The sequence below is a fragment of the Dipodomys merriami genome, unplaced genomic scaffold, assembly GCF_024711535.1.
Source record: "Dipodomys merriami isolate MVZ:Mamm:240054 unplaced genomic scaffold, mDipMer1.0.p SCAF_45, whole genome shotgun sequence".
Lineage (NCBI taxonomy): Eukaryota > Metazoa > Chordata > Mammalia > Rodentia > Heteromyidae > Dipodomys > Dipodomys merriami.
This window is the reverse complement of record NW_027206013.1, coordinates 6,779,468-6,797,076: the sequence shown is the minus strand read 5'-3', so window position 1 is coordinate 6,797,076 and position 17,609 is coordinate 6,779,468. Positions and strand designations below refer to the sequence as shown.

Here is a 17,609-nt window from a genome sequence, read left to right as displayed (position 1 = left end):
TCCTAAAGCTTTAATTTCTTCTTTAATGGTAGAATGTATACCTAGGCTGGCACTGAAGAATAGATGGGGGTTTTTTTGTTTTGTTTTTTGTTTGCCAGTCCTGAGGCTTGAACTCAGGGCCTGGGCACTGTCCCTGAGCTTCTTTTGCTCAAGGATAGCATTCTACCACTTGAGCCACAGCACCATTTCTGGCTTTTTCACTGAGGAATCGAATCCAGGGCTTCATGCATGTTAGACAAGCACTCTACCATAATCCACACTCCCAGCTTAAAGAAGAGATGTACATACAAGGGCCTAGCCTAGTGGGTAGCCAGCAAATGGTAGCTGTTAGGGGACTGATACTTATAACTAGAACTTCTATGTTTTCCATCTGACTAGTCACACCGTATACACAGCCTTTGGAGGTAGTCAGAGCACTTTTCCCTAGGAAGTAATTGGGGCCTGGGAAATTATGTAATTTACTCAATGATATACAAACTATGGGCTGGGAAGGTGGCTCAGTGGTAGAGCGCTTGCCTTGCATGCATGAGGCCCTGGGTTCCATTCCTCAGCACCATATAAGCAAAAAGAAAAAAGCCGGAAGTGGCTCTGTGGCTCAAGTGGTAGAGTGCTAGCCTTGAGCTGAAGAGCTGATAGACAGCGCCCAGGCCCAGAATTCAGGCCCCACGATTGGACCCCAACAAAATAAATAAATAAACAAACTATGATTGCTGGCTTCTGATCCCAGCTCCACTACTTTATAGCTGTGTGAAACAGGGAAGGGCTTCTCCACTGTGTTTCCAGTTCCTCATCTGTAACACCAGGGCCATGCTACCCTCACCCCCTGAGAAGGCAGCTATAAAGATGACATGGCCACGGGCCAACTCTGCTAAGTACTATACAGGCACATAATTCCCCCAGGAAGTAGCATGTATTACCTCCATTCAAGAGTCAAGAACACTACAGTACAGTATGGTTGAGTCATCAACCTGTACACAACCTGAATATATAAAGTGCCACACGTAAGACATTGTCACATTCCCATCTCTTCTTACCACCCTCTAAGTTGAGGAAGGACAGGCATGAAGAATAGTATTCTTTCACAGCTGTATGTCCAGAAAAGGATGCCTGAGGAAGTCCACACCCCAAGTGTAGAAAATCAGTAAGGATATGTAAGCCAGGTGCTGGTGGCTCATGCCTATAATCCTACCAACTCAGGACGCTGAGTTCTGAGGATCTAGTTCAAAGCCAGCCCAGGAAGGGAAGTCTGTAAGACTTTTTATCTCCAATTAACTATTTAAAAGAAACCAGTAGAGCATCAGCCTTGAACAAAAATGGTAAGAGAGTGGCTAGGAATGTGACTTGGTGGTAGAGTGCTTGCCTTCCATGCATGAAGCCCTATGTTCAATTCCTCAGTGCCACATGAATAGAAAAAGCAGGGCTGGGAAGGTGGCTCAGTGGTAGAGCGCTTGCCTTGCATGCATGAGGCCCTGGGTTCGATTCCTCAGCACCACATAAGCAGAAAAAGCTGGAAGTGGCCCTGTGGCTCAAGTGGTAGAATGCTAGCCTTGAGCTGAAGAGCTGAGGGACAGCACCCAGGCCCCATGACCGACCTCCCTCCCCCCCAAAAAATTAAGCAATACAGTGAAAAAAAAAAAAAAGAAAAGAAAAAGCAGGAAGTGGTGCTGTGGCTCAAGTGGTAGAATGTTGTCCTTGAGTGAAAGAAGTGCAAGGACAGTGCCTAGGCCCTGAGCTCAAGCCCCAGGACGAAAGAAAGAAAGAAAGAAAGAAAGAAAGAAAGAAAGAAAGAAAGAAAGAAAGAAAGAAAGAAAGAAAGAAAGAAAGAAAGAAAGAAAGAAAGAAAGAAAGAAAGAAAGAAAGAAAGAAAGAAAGAAAGAAAGGAAGGAAGGGGTGAGGGGGGGAGGGAGGGGGGAGGGAAGGAGGGACGGTAAAGAAAAAAAGTAAGGGATAGGGCTCAGTCCCTGAGTTCAAGCCCATGCACACACACACAAGTAGACATGCAGTATTCACTACACACTATGTTGAAAATGAACTATACAACTTGTGGATGGGGATGGGAGGGAAAAAACTGGGAGAGGGTAAGGGAAGAGGTGACAATGTCCAAAAAATAATGTACTCAAAGCCGGGCGCCAGTGGCTCACACCTGTGTAATCCTAGCAACTCAGGAGTCTGAGATCTGAGAATCGAGGTTCAAAGCCAGCCCGGGCCGGGCGCTGGTGGCTCACGCCTGTAATCCTAGCTACTCAGGAGGCTGAGATCTGAGGATCGCGGTTCAAAGCCAGCCCGGGCAGGAGAGACCCTGAGACTCCTATCTCCAATAAACCACCAGAAAATCGGAAGTGGCGCTGTAGCTCAAGTGGTAGAGCGCTCGCCTTGAGCTGAAGAGCTGAGGGACAGCGCCCAGGCCCAGAGTTCAAGCCCCACGACCGACAAAAAAAAAAAAAAAAAAAAAAAAAAAAAAGCCAGCCCGGGCAGGAAAGTCCGTGAGACTCTTATCTCCAATAAACCACTAGAAAACTGGAAGTGCCGCTGTGGCTCAAGCAGTAGAGAGCTCACCTTGAGCTGAAGAGCGCAAGGACAGTGCCCAAGCCCAGAGTTCAAGCCCCACCACCTACAAAAAAAAAAATGTACTCAATACCTGACGTATGTAACTGTAACTCCTCTGTATATCACCTTTATAATAATAACAAAATTAAAAAGTGGACATGCAGAGATCACATAGCCAGTCACAGACCCAGAGCTAGCAATGGTGGGGGAGCATCTTCTCCAGGATACCAGAAGACTGACCTACTTTGTACACTGGGCGACAACATCTCAAGTTCATTACCCTAAGAGATGGTAATGATTAAAAGCATAAGTTGTTTTTTTAGGCCAGTTCTATAAGAAATGATGATGGGAAAGCAGGGTGCAGAAGAAAGGCTGGTGTGAAAACACCTGGCAAATAAGCCTGCGAGATCACCTGGTAAGCCATCCTTTCCCAGATAGCTGCAGAGGCCTGGGGCCCAGAGGATAAGTGACCTGCCCAAGGCCACACAGCAAGTGGTGTAGAAAAGTGATGGTCCACACAGCCTGTGTTCCTTCTTGAAGCTTAGCCACTCTGTGTTGGAAATGGCTGGTGGGAGAAAGGCGCCCATCTAGGGGAAAGAATCTGGCTTGCTTCACCCTTCTTCCCTCCCTCCCTTCCTCCTTCCCAGTGCAGGCCAGTGCTGGTCCTGCCTCTCCTTCCCATGAGGCATTCCCTGGCTCTAGTCCTTCCGGCCTGGGTCAGTGCACAATGGTAAACAGGTTCTCTCCACCCTCCACTGGCCTTGGTGCCCTGGGCCTCTGCCCAGCTCTCCATTTGCTCAGCTCCACCCCATTCCATGAGACCAAGAAATGGTTTATTTAGGCACCAGCTTTGCTGCCTCCAAAAACTAAGCAAGGAATCACCAAGAGCCAGTGCCTCACGCCTATAATCCCAGCTCCTCAAGGGGACTGAGATCTGAGGAACACAGTTCAAAGCCAACCTATGAGACTCTTATCTATAATTAACCACCAAAAAGCTGGAAGTGGAGGAGTGGCTCCAGTGGTAGGGTGTTAGCCTGGACAAAAAGACTAAGGGACAGTGCCCAGGCCCTGAACTCAAGCCCAGAACTAGCACAAAAAAAAGACAGAAAAACAAAAAGCCAAGGAATCCCCCTTCATCTGGCATACTCAAGTATGAGAGAGCCCAGAACAATCCCCAGGGCATAGATGCAGGAAGCTACAGAGACCATTCTCAACAGGAGACAATCCTTCCCCAAACCCCAGACCCTTGCTCAGCAGAATGGTGCTTGAAATCCCTGCCAGGGATCGGGTCCTCAGGTCATGATCTCACCGAAAGTACCCCGAGAGGACCCTGACTTATGTATGAAACCCCTTACCCATCCTTACTTTTCTTTTTCTTTTTTTTTTTTTTGGTCGTGGGGCTTGAACTCTGGGCCTGGGTGCTGTCCCTCAGCTCTCCAGCTCAAGGCGAGCAGTCTACCACTTGAGCCACAGTTCCACTTCTCCTTTTTTTTTTTCTTTTAGTTCTGAGACTAGGACTCAAACTCAGTACCTGCTACTTTAGCTTACTGGCTCATTGGCATTAGCTCTACCAAATGAACCTCCAACCCCACCCATACTTATTAAATTATTAGGTCTTATTGATAGATCTCATCAGATTTAGCCTTGGCTCACTGCTTCTGTAAGGCCCTTCCTTTGCCTAAACTCCTTTGTGGTCCCCATTACTGCCCTTTCTTCTCCAACAGAAACCATAGGCCCTGACTGTCTGGTCTTCCTGTCCTCTGTACATCACTCCTTTACCCCCTGGTCCTATGTACAGGTCTCCCTCCCTTAGCCACCATCCCGCTCCCTTGATCTCTAACTTGATCACTACAGGCCTTATTCAGAACTACTTCTCACTGATGCCTCACCTTTGCTAAGTGCTCCAGGGGCAGCACCATCAGCACCTCATCACATTCCACACACATCTCTAGAGCCTGTGCTCCAGACCCTGAATCCACGAATATAGGAAATCAACTGGGCAAAGAAGACAGACAGGTAAGTAAATAGCTAACACATAAAGAAAAAGTAAAAGGGGGCTGGGAAGGTGGCTCAGTGGTAGAGCGCTTGCCTTGCATGCATGAGGCCCTGGGTTCGATTCCTCAGCACCACATAAGCAAAAAGAAAGAAGCTGGAAGTGGTGCTGTGGCTCAAGTGGTAGAGCGCTAGCCTTGAGCTGAAGAGCTGAGGGACAGCGCCCAGGCCCAGAGTTCAGGCCCCATGACCGGACCCAAAAAAAAAAAAAAAAAAAAAAAGAAAGAAAGAAAGAAAAAAAGTAAAAGAGCACGGAGCACATGAAAGGTGTCAGAAGCCTACAAGAAGTCCCTGGGAGGGAGGTGGGGAACAGGTATTTAGAGATCCCTTCAAAGGTAACAAACTGGAGTTTGAAGGGTAACAGGAAGTGACTGGCTGAGAAAGGGAAAAGGGCACACCAGGCAGAAGGCCCAGTATGTGCAAAGTGTAAGTTAATAGGAAGGGCATGGCTTGCCTAGGGAATGTGAGCTGCCCTGCAGAGCGGGTCCAGCTCCCCTACCAGACCTCCGCTCTGCTGAGGCAGCATTCCACAAGGAGGTACTCTTGCAGGGCAGAGGCTCTGCCAGCTCTATCTCTACAGTGTATCCAGGTTCCTGGCTGACACTTAAATGTGTGGTGACCAATTTCTTAGCTTTGGGACTTCAGGCCTCTTTAGTTTTGGTGTTCTCAGCAGTGGGCTGGGAATACAAATCTCCACCTGTAATCCAGGGAGACCAAGCTTTTATCCATAGCAAGAGCTTGATAAAGGCCATTCCTAGCTCCAGGTCTTGCTCAAAAGCCTGCACAGGGCCCAGCACAGATCTGCTTATCAATGGCTTTTTACAACATTATAGTTCTAATAGTCAATTAGCTTAATTGAATGTCTGTTGTAACATTTACCAGGCACTTGTGGCGTACCAGGCACCACTCAGCACTTAACTGATATAATTTCATTTAATCCTGCCTTCTCCCCACCCCCACTTTTTTTTTTTTTCTTTTGCCAATTCTGGGGCTTGAACTCGGCTTGTCCCTGAGCTTCTTTTTGCTCAAGACCAGCACTCTACCACTTGAGCCACAGTGCCATTTCCAGCTTTTTCTGTGTATATGGTACTGAGGAATCGAATCCAGGGCTTCATGCATGCAAGGCAAGCATTTTATCACTGAGCCACATTTCCAGCCCTTTTTTTTGCTTTTTCTTTTTGGCTGGTCCTAGGGCTTGAACTCAGGGTCAGGGCACTGTCCCTGAGATTTTGTACCCAAGGCTACCACTCGGCCACTTGTGCTACCACCCTATTCTGGCTTTTTGGTGGTTAATTGGAAAATAAGGGTCTCATGGGCTTTCCTGCCAGAGCTAGATTCGAACTGTGATTCTTAGATCTCTGCCTTCTGAGTAGCTAGGATTACTAATAGGCATGAGCCATCAGCATCAGGCAATGATCCCTTTTTATAAAAGAGAAAACTTAGGTTTTCTCTAAGCAAGTGTGGACAGTACTAAGAATGAGTCCAGGCCCTGGCCTCTGGCTTTGGTCTGCCTGAGCTTGGAGCTCAGTGGACTCAGAGCCACAAACTGTGTGATGCCTGGTAAGTCAATTTTCTCTCTGGGGTTTGACTTCTGACTCAATAAAATGGGGATTGGAGGAGACATCTCACACGATTAAATGAGGTGAGGGTAGGTGAAAGCTTTACCCAACATACACGTTCCTCTGTGAATGGCATTTACCATGAGAATTCTGGGAGGTTGGAGGAGTTATCCAGAGGTGGGACAGAAAGTCCCTGAGGAAAGTCTAAATCCACACAGGAGGAGGGTGGTGATAATTATGAAGCAAACTTGGATTCTTTCCTAGGTGAGTGTTACTACCCAGCAGGGCAGAGGCCCCAGGCAGGTCTTTGGCCAAATGCTGGCTTGAAGCTTTCTATAGGCCCCACCTCTGCTCTTACTTCTGCTTCTGTTCACCAGCCAAGGAGAGAGAAGAGCAAGCTCTCAGTCATGGCTGTGTGAGGGCCCAGCTGCAAATGACTCAATGAGGAACCAATTGGGGGGGGAGGGGATTTTCAACCTGCCCTAGAGGGCCAGGAAGCTTCTGATCTCAAGTTGAGTGGGGGACTGGCTCGTGCTACTCTCCCCCCTCAAGACCCTAGGTTGGGTGGACAAAGCATATGAGAAAAGCCAGATCATCACACCCATGCAGACTTGCTTCTCACGATTACACTGAAGGCAGAGAGTAATGCACAAGTGAGAGCACCACAGGCCACAGACCACAGACCCAGAGCTCTTATGCTGTGCTGGGTGCCTTTCCAACACCATGTCCATCACCTTTAATCCTCATAACATCTTCCTATCCCAATCATACCCCTGATTCAGAATAGTCACATGTATGGAAAGTGTCAGATGCTGGACTTGAAGCTAGGTCTACTAATATGCTCTGTTAGACCCAAGTTTAGGTCAAGACAGAGAGGAGCCAGGTGCCAGTGGTTCATGCCTGTAGTTACTTCTAGTTACTCAGGAGGCTGAGATCTGAGGACTACAGAGCCAGCCTGACAAAAACCAGCCTGGACAAAAAAGTTTGTGACACTTTTATCTCTAATTAACCACCAATAGACACTGGAAGTGCTATGGCTCAAGCACTAATGCAGTAACCTTGAGTGAAAAAGATACAGCACAGGTCCTGAGGTCATGCCCCAGTATGGGTACAAAAAAAAAAAAAAAGACAGAGGAAAAGGAAAGAAGCAAAGGAGGCCTAGGAAGGATCACTCTCCACACACAGCATCCAGAGCCACAGCACACAGAAGAATAGAAGTTCCACAGGCTCTCACTGCCTCCCTGGGCTCCCGGTAAGGAGCTAACCATGTCTTGGGGTACATGTAAGGGACTGTGTGTAGATAGAAGCTGTAACATCCCTCACTTAAAAAAAAAAAAAAAAAGCCAGGTGCTGGTGGCTTATGCCTGTAATCTTAGCTACTCAGGAGGTTGAGATCTGAGGATCACAGTTCAAAGCCAGCCTGAGCAGGAAAGTCTGTGAGACTCTTATCTCCAATAAACCACTAGAAAACCGGACACTTCCGGACACTGTGGCTCAAGTGGCAGAGCACTTGCCTTGAGCTGAAGAGCACAGGGACAGCGCCCAAGCCCAGAGTTCAAGCCCCAAGACTGACCAAAAAAAAAAACAAGCTGGGTGCCAGTGGCTCACACCTGTAATCCTAGCTACTTAGGAAGCTGAGATCTGAGGATCAGGGGTAAAGCCAGCCTGTGCAGCAAAGTCCGTGAGACTCATCTCAATTAACCACCAGAAAACCAGAAGTGGCACCGTGGCTCAAAGTGGTAGCGCGCACTTGTCTTGAGCTGAAGAGCTCAGGGACAACACCCAGGCCCAGAGTTCAGGCCCCACAACTGATCAAAAAAAGAAAAAAAGGAAATAGGAAGTGAAGCTGTGGCTCAAGTGGTAGAGTGCTAGCTGTGAGCAAAAAAGCTCAGGAACAGAGGCTGGGAAGGTGGCTCAGTGGTAGAGCGCTTGCCTTGCATGCTTAAGGCCCTGGGTTCAATTCCTCAGCACCACATAAGCAGAAAAAAAAAGCCGGAAGTGGCGCTGTGGCTCAAGTGGTAGAGCACTAGCCTTGAGCTGAAGAGCTGAGGGACAGCGCCCAGGCCCAGAGTTCAGGCCCCATGACCAGACCCAAAAAAAGAAGAAGAAAAAAAGCTCAGGAACAGAATCAAGCCCCAGAACCTGAGGGGAAGCCAAAACAACAACAACAAAATAACCTCAGTACAAAAACAACTCAAGAAGCCTGTTAGAAGTTGAGGCTGAGCCGGGCGCTGGTGGCTCACGCCTGTAATCCTAGCTACTCAGGAGGCTGAGATCTGAGGATCGCGGTTCAAAGCCAGCCCGGGCAGGAGAGACCGTGAGACTCCTATCTCCAATAAACCACCAGAAAACCGGAAGTGGCGCTGCAGCTCAAGTGGTAGAGCGCTCGCCTTGAGCTGAAGAGCTGAGGGACAGCGCCCAGGCCCAGAGTTCAAGCCCCACGGCCGACCAAAAAAAAAAAAAAAAAAAAAAAAAAAAAGAAGTTGAGGCTGGGTGATAGGACATATGTAAAGGACATATTAGTGGCCACCTGCTTCTATGAGATGGAAACTTGGGAGTGAAATTTCAGGTGCTAGGTCCATTTCTATTATTTGCTCAGCAGGTTTCCTCATCCATAAACAAAGTAGAATAATCTAAATTCAACCGTTTTTCCATTGCTAAAGAGCTTCTTCAGACTGAAGAGCTAAACAAATAAAAGTGTCCTTCAACCGGATCGCACTGGCAGAGATATGAGGGAGGTTTGTCCTGCACTCAGCGGGACCCTCACACAAGGGCAGTACACGCTGGAAGCATGGCTTATGGGAGGTGTGCTATGGTGACCCCTTACATTGAAGAGCCCCACAAGAAGTACCTCTCAGACCAAGTGCCAGTGGTTCACACCTGTAATCCTAGGTACTCAGGAGGCTGAGATCTGAGAAATGAGGCTTGAAGCCAGCCCAGGCAGGAAAATCTATGAGATTCTTATCTCTAGCCATCCCCAAAAAGCCAAACGTAGAGGTATGGCTCAAGCGGTAGAGCACTAGCCTTGAGCAAAAAACATTAGGGACAGTGTCCAGGGCTGAGTTCAAGCCCTAGAACTCATGTGTGTGTTACGTGCATGTGCACGCGGGCGCACGCGTACGCATACACATACACATACACATACACATACACATACACACACACACAAAGCAACTTTCTCAAGGTCACATAGCCAATGAGTAGCTCAGTGAGACCCAAGACTAGGGTCTCCTGATTCCTGCTCAGCCATCTCTTGTTTACTCTCTGCTCCTAACCTAGTTATCTTGTTTGAGCTGTACAATCCTTTGTACACAGTCACACCTGTAACTACTTGTTTAATCCAACTTTCCTGCTAGGTTGGAAGTCTTGTGCAGGTAGGACTGGTCTCTATTCTCAGGCTTGCACAGGCTGCACAAATAGTAAGTTCTAGATGAAAAACAGAGCCTACAGGTCAAGCCTAAGTCACAAACCACATGGGTAGGGGGAGAGGGGGTGGCGCTGGCTCCAACACCCTTACTCCTGTGCTCACACAAAGCCTCAATCCACACTTCTAGGCAGAATCTCTCCTCTCCAAGAACCACTGGTGGTACCCTTCAGTGCTGAGGAGTTTGCCTCACTTCCTCCTGTTCCAGCCACTGCACCTGATCCAAGAACAGAATAAACATACCAGGTGAGGTCAAGCTGGCCCTCAGCTGTCACCAGACTCTCTTTGCTATGCTCAAAGGCCCAAATCTCATATCACCCTAAGGTAGGTGTTCCCTGTCCTCAGGCTTCACTCTTCCTTCCTTGGAAAGGAGCTTGGCTCTCCTTGCACCTTCCTTGCCATCCAATATGTTTACCAGGCAGAGTCTACAGAACAGTATTACTCTCCCCATTCCCTCCCCAACTGGGTCAGCCAACCCACTGGCCTGCTGGAGAGAGACAAAGAGCTCCTTGACATGCCCTGGCCAGACCAGGCACCTTGGGAAGCCCAGTGCCAGGACAAGACTGATTTAACAGCAGCCCACTGCCCTCTGCAGAGGAAGGCACAGCCAGCCTTGCCTTCCTGTAACCAGAAGTTCAGGATAGGGCTCTGTGAGAAACCTACCAACTGCCCATGAATCCACATAGCCAGTCACACAGCCAAGCCCCATTTCTGCTCATAATTCTTGACCATTTCCAGATCTCACCGAAACTTTTCTGACCTATTCTGGTTTTTCCCAACAGCCTTACCACTTGTGATCTGGCTCTATCTTTCATGACTAGTCTTTCTGAACATCAAAAGGCCTCAGCCTGGCATTCAAGGTTCAACCTCCTTCCTCAGCCTACCCTATTCTCATCATCTTAGCTCTCACTACACTCCAGACTTGAATAGCTAGCTTTTGGGTGGAAGCCTGCATGTGGGTCTCCTTCTATCCAATGGAATGTGCTTGCTTGCCCCTTCTGAGTCCTAGATAAAAGGCCACTTCTTTCTAGGCTCCTGTAGGAAGAGCTGGCTGCTTCCTCCTAGAGAGCAGCCACACACCTCAATTACAGCCTGCATGGCTCAACATTGTAAAGATTTGTTTGTGGTTCTGTTTTCTAAGCAGTCTGAGGGCAATGAGTCAGAGGCAGCTTGTTACAGTTGTGTTCCTTGTTCCTATCACGGGGTCTGACAGAGAAAAGGGCACACAGATTGTCTGGGAAATAAGCTCACTGCTAAAGTGGTTAAGTGAGGAAGGGTATAAAGCCTTGCCTTGCTCTCCCAGTCGGCTTCGCCTACTTGAGCAGAAGTGAGAAGCTAAGCTGTGATCGCCTCTGAGGAACTGGACAGGCCACAGTGAAACAGAATGGGGTAGAGCAGACTGGAAAAGATGATGGTAAGACAAAATCAAACTTGGCCTTGCCCCCTAAATCCTGCATAGGGGGCTTCTAAGCAGATAAAGTAACAGGAGTGTTGGTGTAGCAGTTTTCTCCCCGTCCAGGGAAGAAGATCTCTGAGCCCAGAATAGTAACGGATTTGCAAAAGGCAGACTAATCTGCTAAAGAAGGTCTCCTAGTCCTCAAAGTATGCTGTTTGCAAGATAAAGAAAGTGATTGGCTAGGACACTGCCAGGTGAATGATGGACTGTCCCACTCAAGTAGGAAATGCCTTCTGGGCTTGGGGGCTCAAATGGGTAGTGCCATGTAACTGGAAGAGCATTAGAACCCTGTTCTGATCTGACTCCACATTTAAACAGACACCTCACTGGTACAAGTCCTGGCTCCCTCCTTCCTGCCACTTTTCTAATTTGGATAAGCTCAGAACATTTGCTTTTCTTGAGTTATTACAGTGCCTGCCTTGTCTATGTAAAGACTTCTTTCAAAGAGCCCAGACTGGATATCCAAGTCAGACAACCACTTTGCAGTATTTGGGGGTTAAGATCAATGCAATGTGCACTCGGACTGCTGGGAGGCGGAGGCCATGATTCCAGCACTTCCCCAAGGACCTTTCTCCCACTTGGACAAGTACAGCCTTGGACTTCCACTGTACTAAGTCCTGCCCGTCCTCCAGCTTGGCTGGGGATGTAGTTTGGTTTCTGCTAACTCCTTCCTGGGATATGAGGGCCTTGGGGATCATGAAGACCCAGCCTGCTATATTCAGTCACTGAAATCTCAAGATGGAAAAACAGGTTCTAGTCCTAGCTCTGCCATTTAGCAGTGGGAAAATATGAGGCACTGTGCAGTCTATAGTATGCTCATGCACAGAAAGAAGACATCCCTTTCTCAAGGGAAATTCGAGATCACCTGGGTTAGGGCTCGCTGCTGCCCGCAGGGGCTGAGTCTCCCATATTCATCATCAGGGCCAGAGATAGAAAGCAAATGAAAAGGCAAGATCCCTAGCTATACCAGAGGTGACAAGGACATTCAGAGGAACAATTCTGTGAATGTCGGCTTTTTCCAAACATCATTTTATCTAACCTCACAACTACCTTGCAAAGTGAATACTTTTTTTGTTTGTTTGTTTTGGAAGGGTCTTGGGGCTTGAACTCTGAGCCTGGGTGCTGTCCCTCAGCTCTTCAGCTCAAGGCTAATGCTCTACCACTTGAGCCACAGTGCCACTTCCAGTTTTCTGAGTGGTTTACTGGAAATAAGAGTCTCATGGACTTTCCTCCCCGGGCTGACTTTGAACTGTGATCCTCAGATCTCAGCCTCCTGACTAGCTAGGATTATAGGCATGAGCCACAAGCACCTGGCCTAAGTGAATACTTATAACTATTTCAAAGATGAGAAACTGAAGACACGAGTGAAGTAACACATCATCCAAGATCACACAGACAGCCGGACTCCAGAGCTCATAAGGAGGGAGCATATGGCATCTTTTTTCCGGCACCCCAGTGGAAACAGATTGAGTGACTGGATCTATGCTAGGCCTCACTGCCCCCCAGAGGTCCTGTTTCAGACCAGATGCTGAGAGGACAAAACATCAAGCAGTCTCCACCACCTTATCTCTTTCCCACAGCTTAGGGTTTCCTAGCAAGCGGACATACAGGCACCTTCCCAGGGCAACAGCAGCTGGTATACTGGCCCCCCTCCTACACCAAGTCAGGTCTTGTCTGAGGCCTAGAACACCCACAGGGCTACGAAACTGGCTTGTCTATTGAGGTTGGAAGAAAGCAAAGGGGAGAGAAAATTGGAGGGCCTGTGGTCTAGATTCACCGGCCAGGCCCCCCACTGCCATGTGGGGCTGCCTCTTTCCAGATGGGCCACCCAAGGACTCACTACCAGCTCCAGGCTCTCCTGGGATCTGTAAGCACCCAAGAAAAGTGAATGTCCTAAGCTTACAGACTAGAAAAGTGGCAGGAAAGCGAAGGAGGCAGGTTCCAGCTTGCCAGGAGGGCTCTGGCCTCAGACCAATTTACAGAGATGCCAATTAAGCCTGTTTTATGATTTCCAAAGTTGTAGGGCTGCCTTAATCAGCTAGAAAAATAGAAAGCCCAGAGAGCAGGAGACTTGACGAAGCCAACACTGCTGTTCCAGATGTTTCTCCCTCGGCCCAGCTCAGATCCTTTGCTCCCATAACAGGAAGCCAACGCCCACAGGATCCCAGAGAGCAAAGCTCCTCACCTCATCTGGCCTACAGACTGAGCAGAGGGAGGCTGGGAGGGAGGCTGCAGACCCAGGCAGCCAGTCTTCATAATCAAGCAGGAAAAAGCAGAGGAGCAGAGGAGAGGAGCTCGCCTCTTCCATCACCAGGATACCAGAAGACCTGGTATCCACTGTATATCCCTCTTTCCCTTCCTTACTATCTCCTCCTCACACAGGTTTGTTCTTCCTACTCCCACCTGATAGGAAAGAGAACATTGATCCTCCCAAGCTTCTCAGCTGAGAACACCTGGTCTTCTTAGGATTTTCTCCAGCTAAGCCAAGAGAACTTATTGTGGCCAGCTCCTCTTTCTGTGACTGGCTGTTTTCTGGCCTCTGGCTACTGTTCAAAAAAGCAAGCAGGGAACATTTCAGTCCCACCAGAGGTTTCCAGCAGAGCAGATTAGCAAGGTGTCTAGATGAAGCTGAAGCAGGAAGGCATAAGCCTGGCATCAGAAATTTTGGGGTTAACTCCAAGCTTTGCTCCTAACTGATTAAAGTGGCTTAGCACTACTCTTAAAGCTACCTGTAGGATGAGAAAGACCTTTTGGCTTTCTAACTCGGGATGCAGTAAATAAACACTGAGTGTTACTCCCAGGCAGGAGTTAATGACAATAGCAAGGTGAATAAGCCTGGCTCCTACACCCAGCCAATCAGGCTGATCATGACAACACATTCTTACTCCACCAACCACCTGGTCAACCTCCTACACTGCTGAAGGGATTAAAAAAAAAAAAAAAAGTGCTGAACCAGCAAAGGTGAGGGCAGGCAGGTTCCTATGGGGTACCTTCAGTTTCACCTGTCTGTCCGATACCCATTTTGCTGGAGCCAAAGGGCCACATTTATGGATGGTAAAGGCATATGAGTCCTAACCTGGGCGTTCTGTCACTACAAGGCTCTGTTCCTCCTCTCTAGGCCTCAGTTTCTTCTGTCTAACAAAGCAGGGTGAAACTGGTCAATCTCTTAAGATTTCTTCCAGCTCATCCAATCTATGATTTTATCATCTATTCCTGCCAGGTAACAGACATGTGAGCAAAACAGCCTGTTTTTCTTCCCCATTTTTAGCCCGTTGCAACTATCAAAACAGTTTTGTCTTGAGACAACCTTTGACCCAGGGTGACTAAAGTGGATCTTTAATCTGGTGCCAGAGTCTCCACCATCTCCACCATACCCATCAGTGCTAATGTTTCACTTCTGTGGGCCAGCACATGGACTCCTAGCCCTCAACCACGAGACTGGGTTCAGGGCGGTCACCCTGAAACTTCCCACAACTTACTCTTGGCTTCTTCAGAACCACAACATAAACTAATCAAGGAAGATCTAAGCTTTCCAATATCAGAGACTCTGCTGACAGGCTTCAAGTGAGGCAGGGACAGTTGTGGGCCATTTCAGCCCCAGCCTACAGACACCAGGAACTTAAAGGGTATCTGCAGAGCCACATCCTGAGTTTATGGTGTGGAGGAGGGGGAGACACAGATGTCTGGCTGACTGGTTGGGGAAGACTACAGCCAAAGGGAGGTGCTGCCATTGGGGCCTCTCTGCTCAGAAATACCAGAGGTACGCCCTCATTTTTCTTCTCATTCCTCAGACCCTTAAAAGGAAAAGGAAAGAAACAAACCTTTTCTGGGCCACTACTTGTACCAGTCACTCTGCAGGTGCCCTCACACTCCTGATTCTCACTTAATCCCTTCACTACTGGTGAATGTAGGTGTGACTGTTGCCCTTTCCAGTGGGTAAACAGGTTCAGGATCTTGCCCAACGTGGCATAGCCAACAAGTGTGATTCCTAAGCTGGCCAGTTCCCAACTATACCACCATGCTCTGTACCCTGGGATCTGTCAATTGCCTGGGAAATATGCAGGAGGAAATCTCATACCTTACAATTCAACAAATCTGAGCTTTTACTTCCAAGACCTCCCAAAAGAAACTGGGAATTCCTTTCAGTTTTCAAGATCCCACCCCTCCCTAGTCCTTGGTTCCTGGTTACATGGTACTACATCCTAAGTCCCCTATTGGTTCTCACAAGTTCATTCCAAGAAACTGAGACAAAACCTCAAATCAGGGGGAAGGATAAGAATAAGGGGTGCTCTCTTGAGTCTGGATTGGGATTGGATGAGCTTAGCCTGCTGTGAACAAGTGGGGAAGAAAGAGTGCTAGAGGAGACAGATCCAGGAGACCAGAAGCAACTCCCCTGAGGGGAGGGGCTTAGATTTCTCCTAGGGAGGAGGCCTGGTGAATGAATCCTTGGGGTGGCTTGTGTGGGACTGGATTCTTAGTCAAAGCATTTCCATAAGTCATGAGAAAGATTGGGGAACTCTTGGGCAGTCATGCCTAGTCTGAGAAGGGAGGAATGGGAGCTTCTGGGTGGGGTCATGGCTGGAATAGGGTCCCACTGTTAACTGTGGGGGCTGTCTCTGCTGAATGGGCGCCAGTGTCAGTTCTGTGCATACTTGTCACATGTGACAAGACAGTTGGGATGGGAATGGGGTCTAGGAACTATCTTCCCTAAGGGGACTACCAGTTCACACCTGGGAGTACTGTGCTCAGGACTGAGCTCCGTCCTGCCCAGCTTGAGAAAGGTTCCTCATCTTTCTCCACGGGCCAACTAAGTGCTTGGGTGCTCAAGGGTGGAGGATCTGAAAGTGCTACCCAAATTAGGGACCTTGTTTTCTCCCCTCCTACTGACCCGCACCCCTCCCCGCCCAGATCTGGGTTTTGAGGAGGAAGTATATTCCCTCCCGCCCCCCAGCATCCCCGTAGTGTGCCAATTGACTCCAGTGGCTTAAGTGGCTGACAGTGTGTCCTGGAGTTGGAGGAGGTTGAGTAGCTACTGGAAAGGGGGAGTGTCTGTCTACCTGTTGCCTGTGAGGATGGAGAGATCTGCCTTTGAGGGATGCGAGGGGGAAAAGCCAGGAGGGGACTGTCTGTTGGGGACCTGATCAGTGGCAGCCCAATTAGAGATCTGATGTGGGGGACGGGAACAGGGCCCAGCAGTGGATCCTTTTTTAAGTCTGCTAGGGTTCCCGGGTGGACGAGAACACAGGGAGGCAGTGGGTCTGTGGGGGAGGAGACAGATGTTGAATTCTCTAGGCGAGCTGGGGAGGGGGCAGCCATCTGTGATCCCTAAGGCTCGAGTGGCGGCGCCTGAGTTTGGGGCTAGTGTCTTGTGTCGGGAGGAGGGCACTGTCAGTCCTTTTCGGGACAGTCTGTCTGGGGGAGGTGGGGGAAACGGGGATGGGGAAGGAAGGAGGCGGGGTTGGCCTGCGGGTCCCCAGATCGGAAGCAGGGGTGCCGATCGACCGACCAGGGCGGGTCCGTGGGGAGGGAAGGGGTTGTGGCCCTGGCTTGCGGGGGGGGGGGGGGACCGGGACATGTTGGTCGGTCCTGACCGAGGCTAGGTCCGTTTCCAGGCCCACCCACCCCGGCGCAGGTCCCGCGCTGCCGGCCCAGACCCAGGCCTCGACCCCCCGAGCGCTACTCACGCGCCCTCGGCGCCCTGCGAGCCCACGATGAAGCCGAACTTGTCGATGCGGCGCTCGGCGAAGCCGTTGACCTCTGAGTCGGAACCGAGAGAGCTGAGCTCGTCAGTGGTTGTGGCGTCGGGGCCCTGGGCCAGGCTTTCCCGAGTCCCCGACAGACTTCCCCCGGCCGCGGGCGCGCGCGGCCCATTCTCTCCGCTGCTCTTCGCCATCCTGGCCGCGCCCGCCGCCCGAGCCCCAGCGGCCACCTCAGCCACCTCAGACGCTCCAGCTCCCGGGCCTCCGCCGACGCCGACGCCGACGCCCCGCCCACGCGCCGCGACCATTGGCCATCGCAAAGGGGGGCGGAGCTCTAGGCCCAACGGGGAGCTCCCTCTTTTACGCTCAATGGGCGCCGCGAACTCCATGCCCCGCCCACTTCTAAGCTGGCGCCAACCGGCCCGACGTGAGGGGGCGGGACAGCCGTCATCAGGACCCCTCCTCCCCCGCCCCACCCCGGGCTGCCGATCACCTGAGAATTCACCTGGACTTGCTCTTCTGGCCTTTCCGGGTTGGCCAGGGCCCCGCCTGTCACCCTAGTGGTTTTCAGGTAAAGGCCTAGGGCTTTCCCCGGGGATTCAGCTTGCTGGGGACCCGGCCTCCACTGTACCCCAGGGCGTGGGTGGGGATTGTTCCTCCGTTCTTTCGGAGAATTCTGAGACAAGAGTTCAGGAATTCTCCCTAGGATACTGAACATCATCTAGACAGGGCCTGAGCTAGAGGTTTGGCAGCTCCCCCATCCCCCTTCTTCACGACTTTGGAACTTTAAATTAGCATGTTGGAAGACTTTGGGGGTGGGAAAAGGGTGAAGAATTTGAACTCAGAGTCTGATGCTTGTAGGGCTAGTGCTC

At 49.9% G+C, this 17,609-nt stretch overlaps 1 protein-coding gene across 3 annotated transcripts in view; it reads right to left on the bottom strand.

Moving 5' to 3' along the window:
• The window catches only part of Tbc1d10a (TBC1 domain family member 10A), a 38,801-nt gene extending 21,445 nt beyond the window's left edge, over nt 1-17,356 (bottom strand). Inside the window, exon 1 of one of the 3 annotated variants that reach the window (XM_069994551.1) lies at nt 17,231-17,356. Coding sequence is in view for 2 of the 3 variants with exons in the window: in XM_069994549.1 (XP_069850650.1) it covers nt 16,723-16,931 (209 nt within the window). In the remaining variant the exon portion in view is untranslated. Of the gene's footprint in view, nt 1-16,722; nt 17,004-17,230 lie in introns of those variants that run through there. The other 2 variants (XM_069994549.1, XM_069994550.1) reach the window with 2 other exon arrangements.
• Nucleotides 17,357-17,609: the final 253 nt, after the last annotated feature.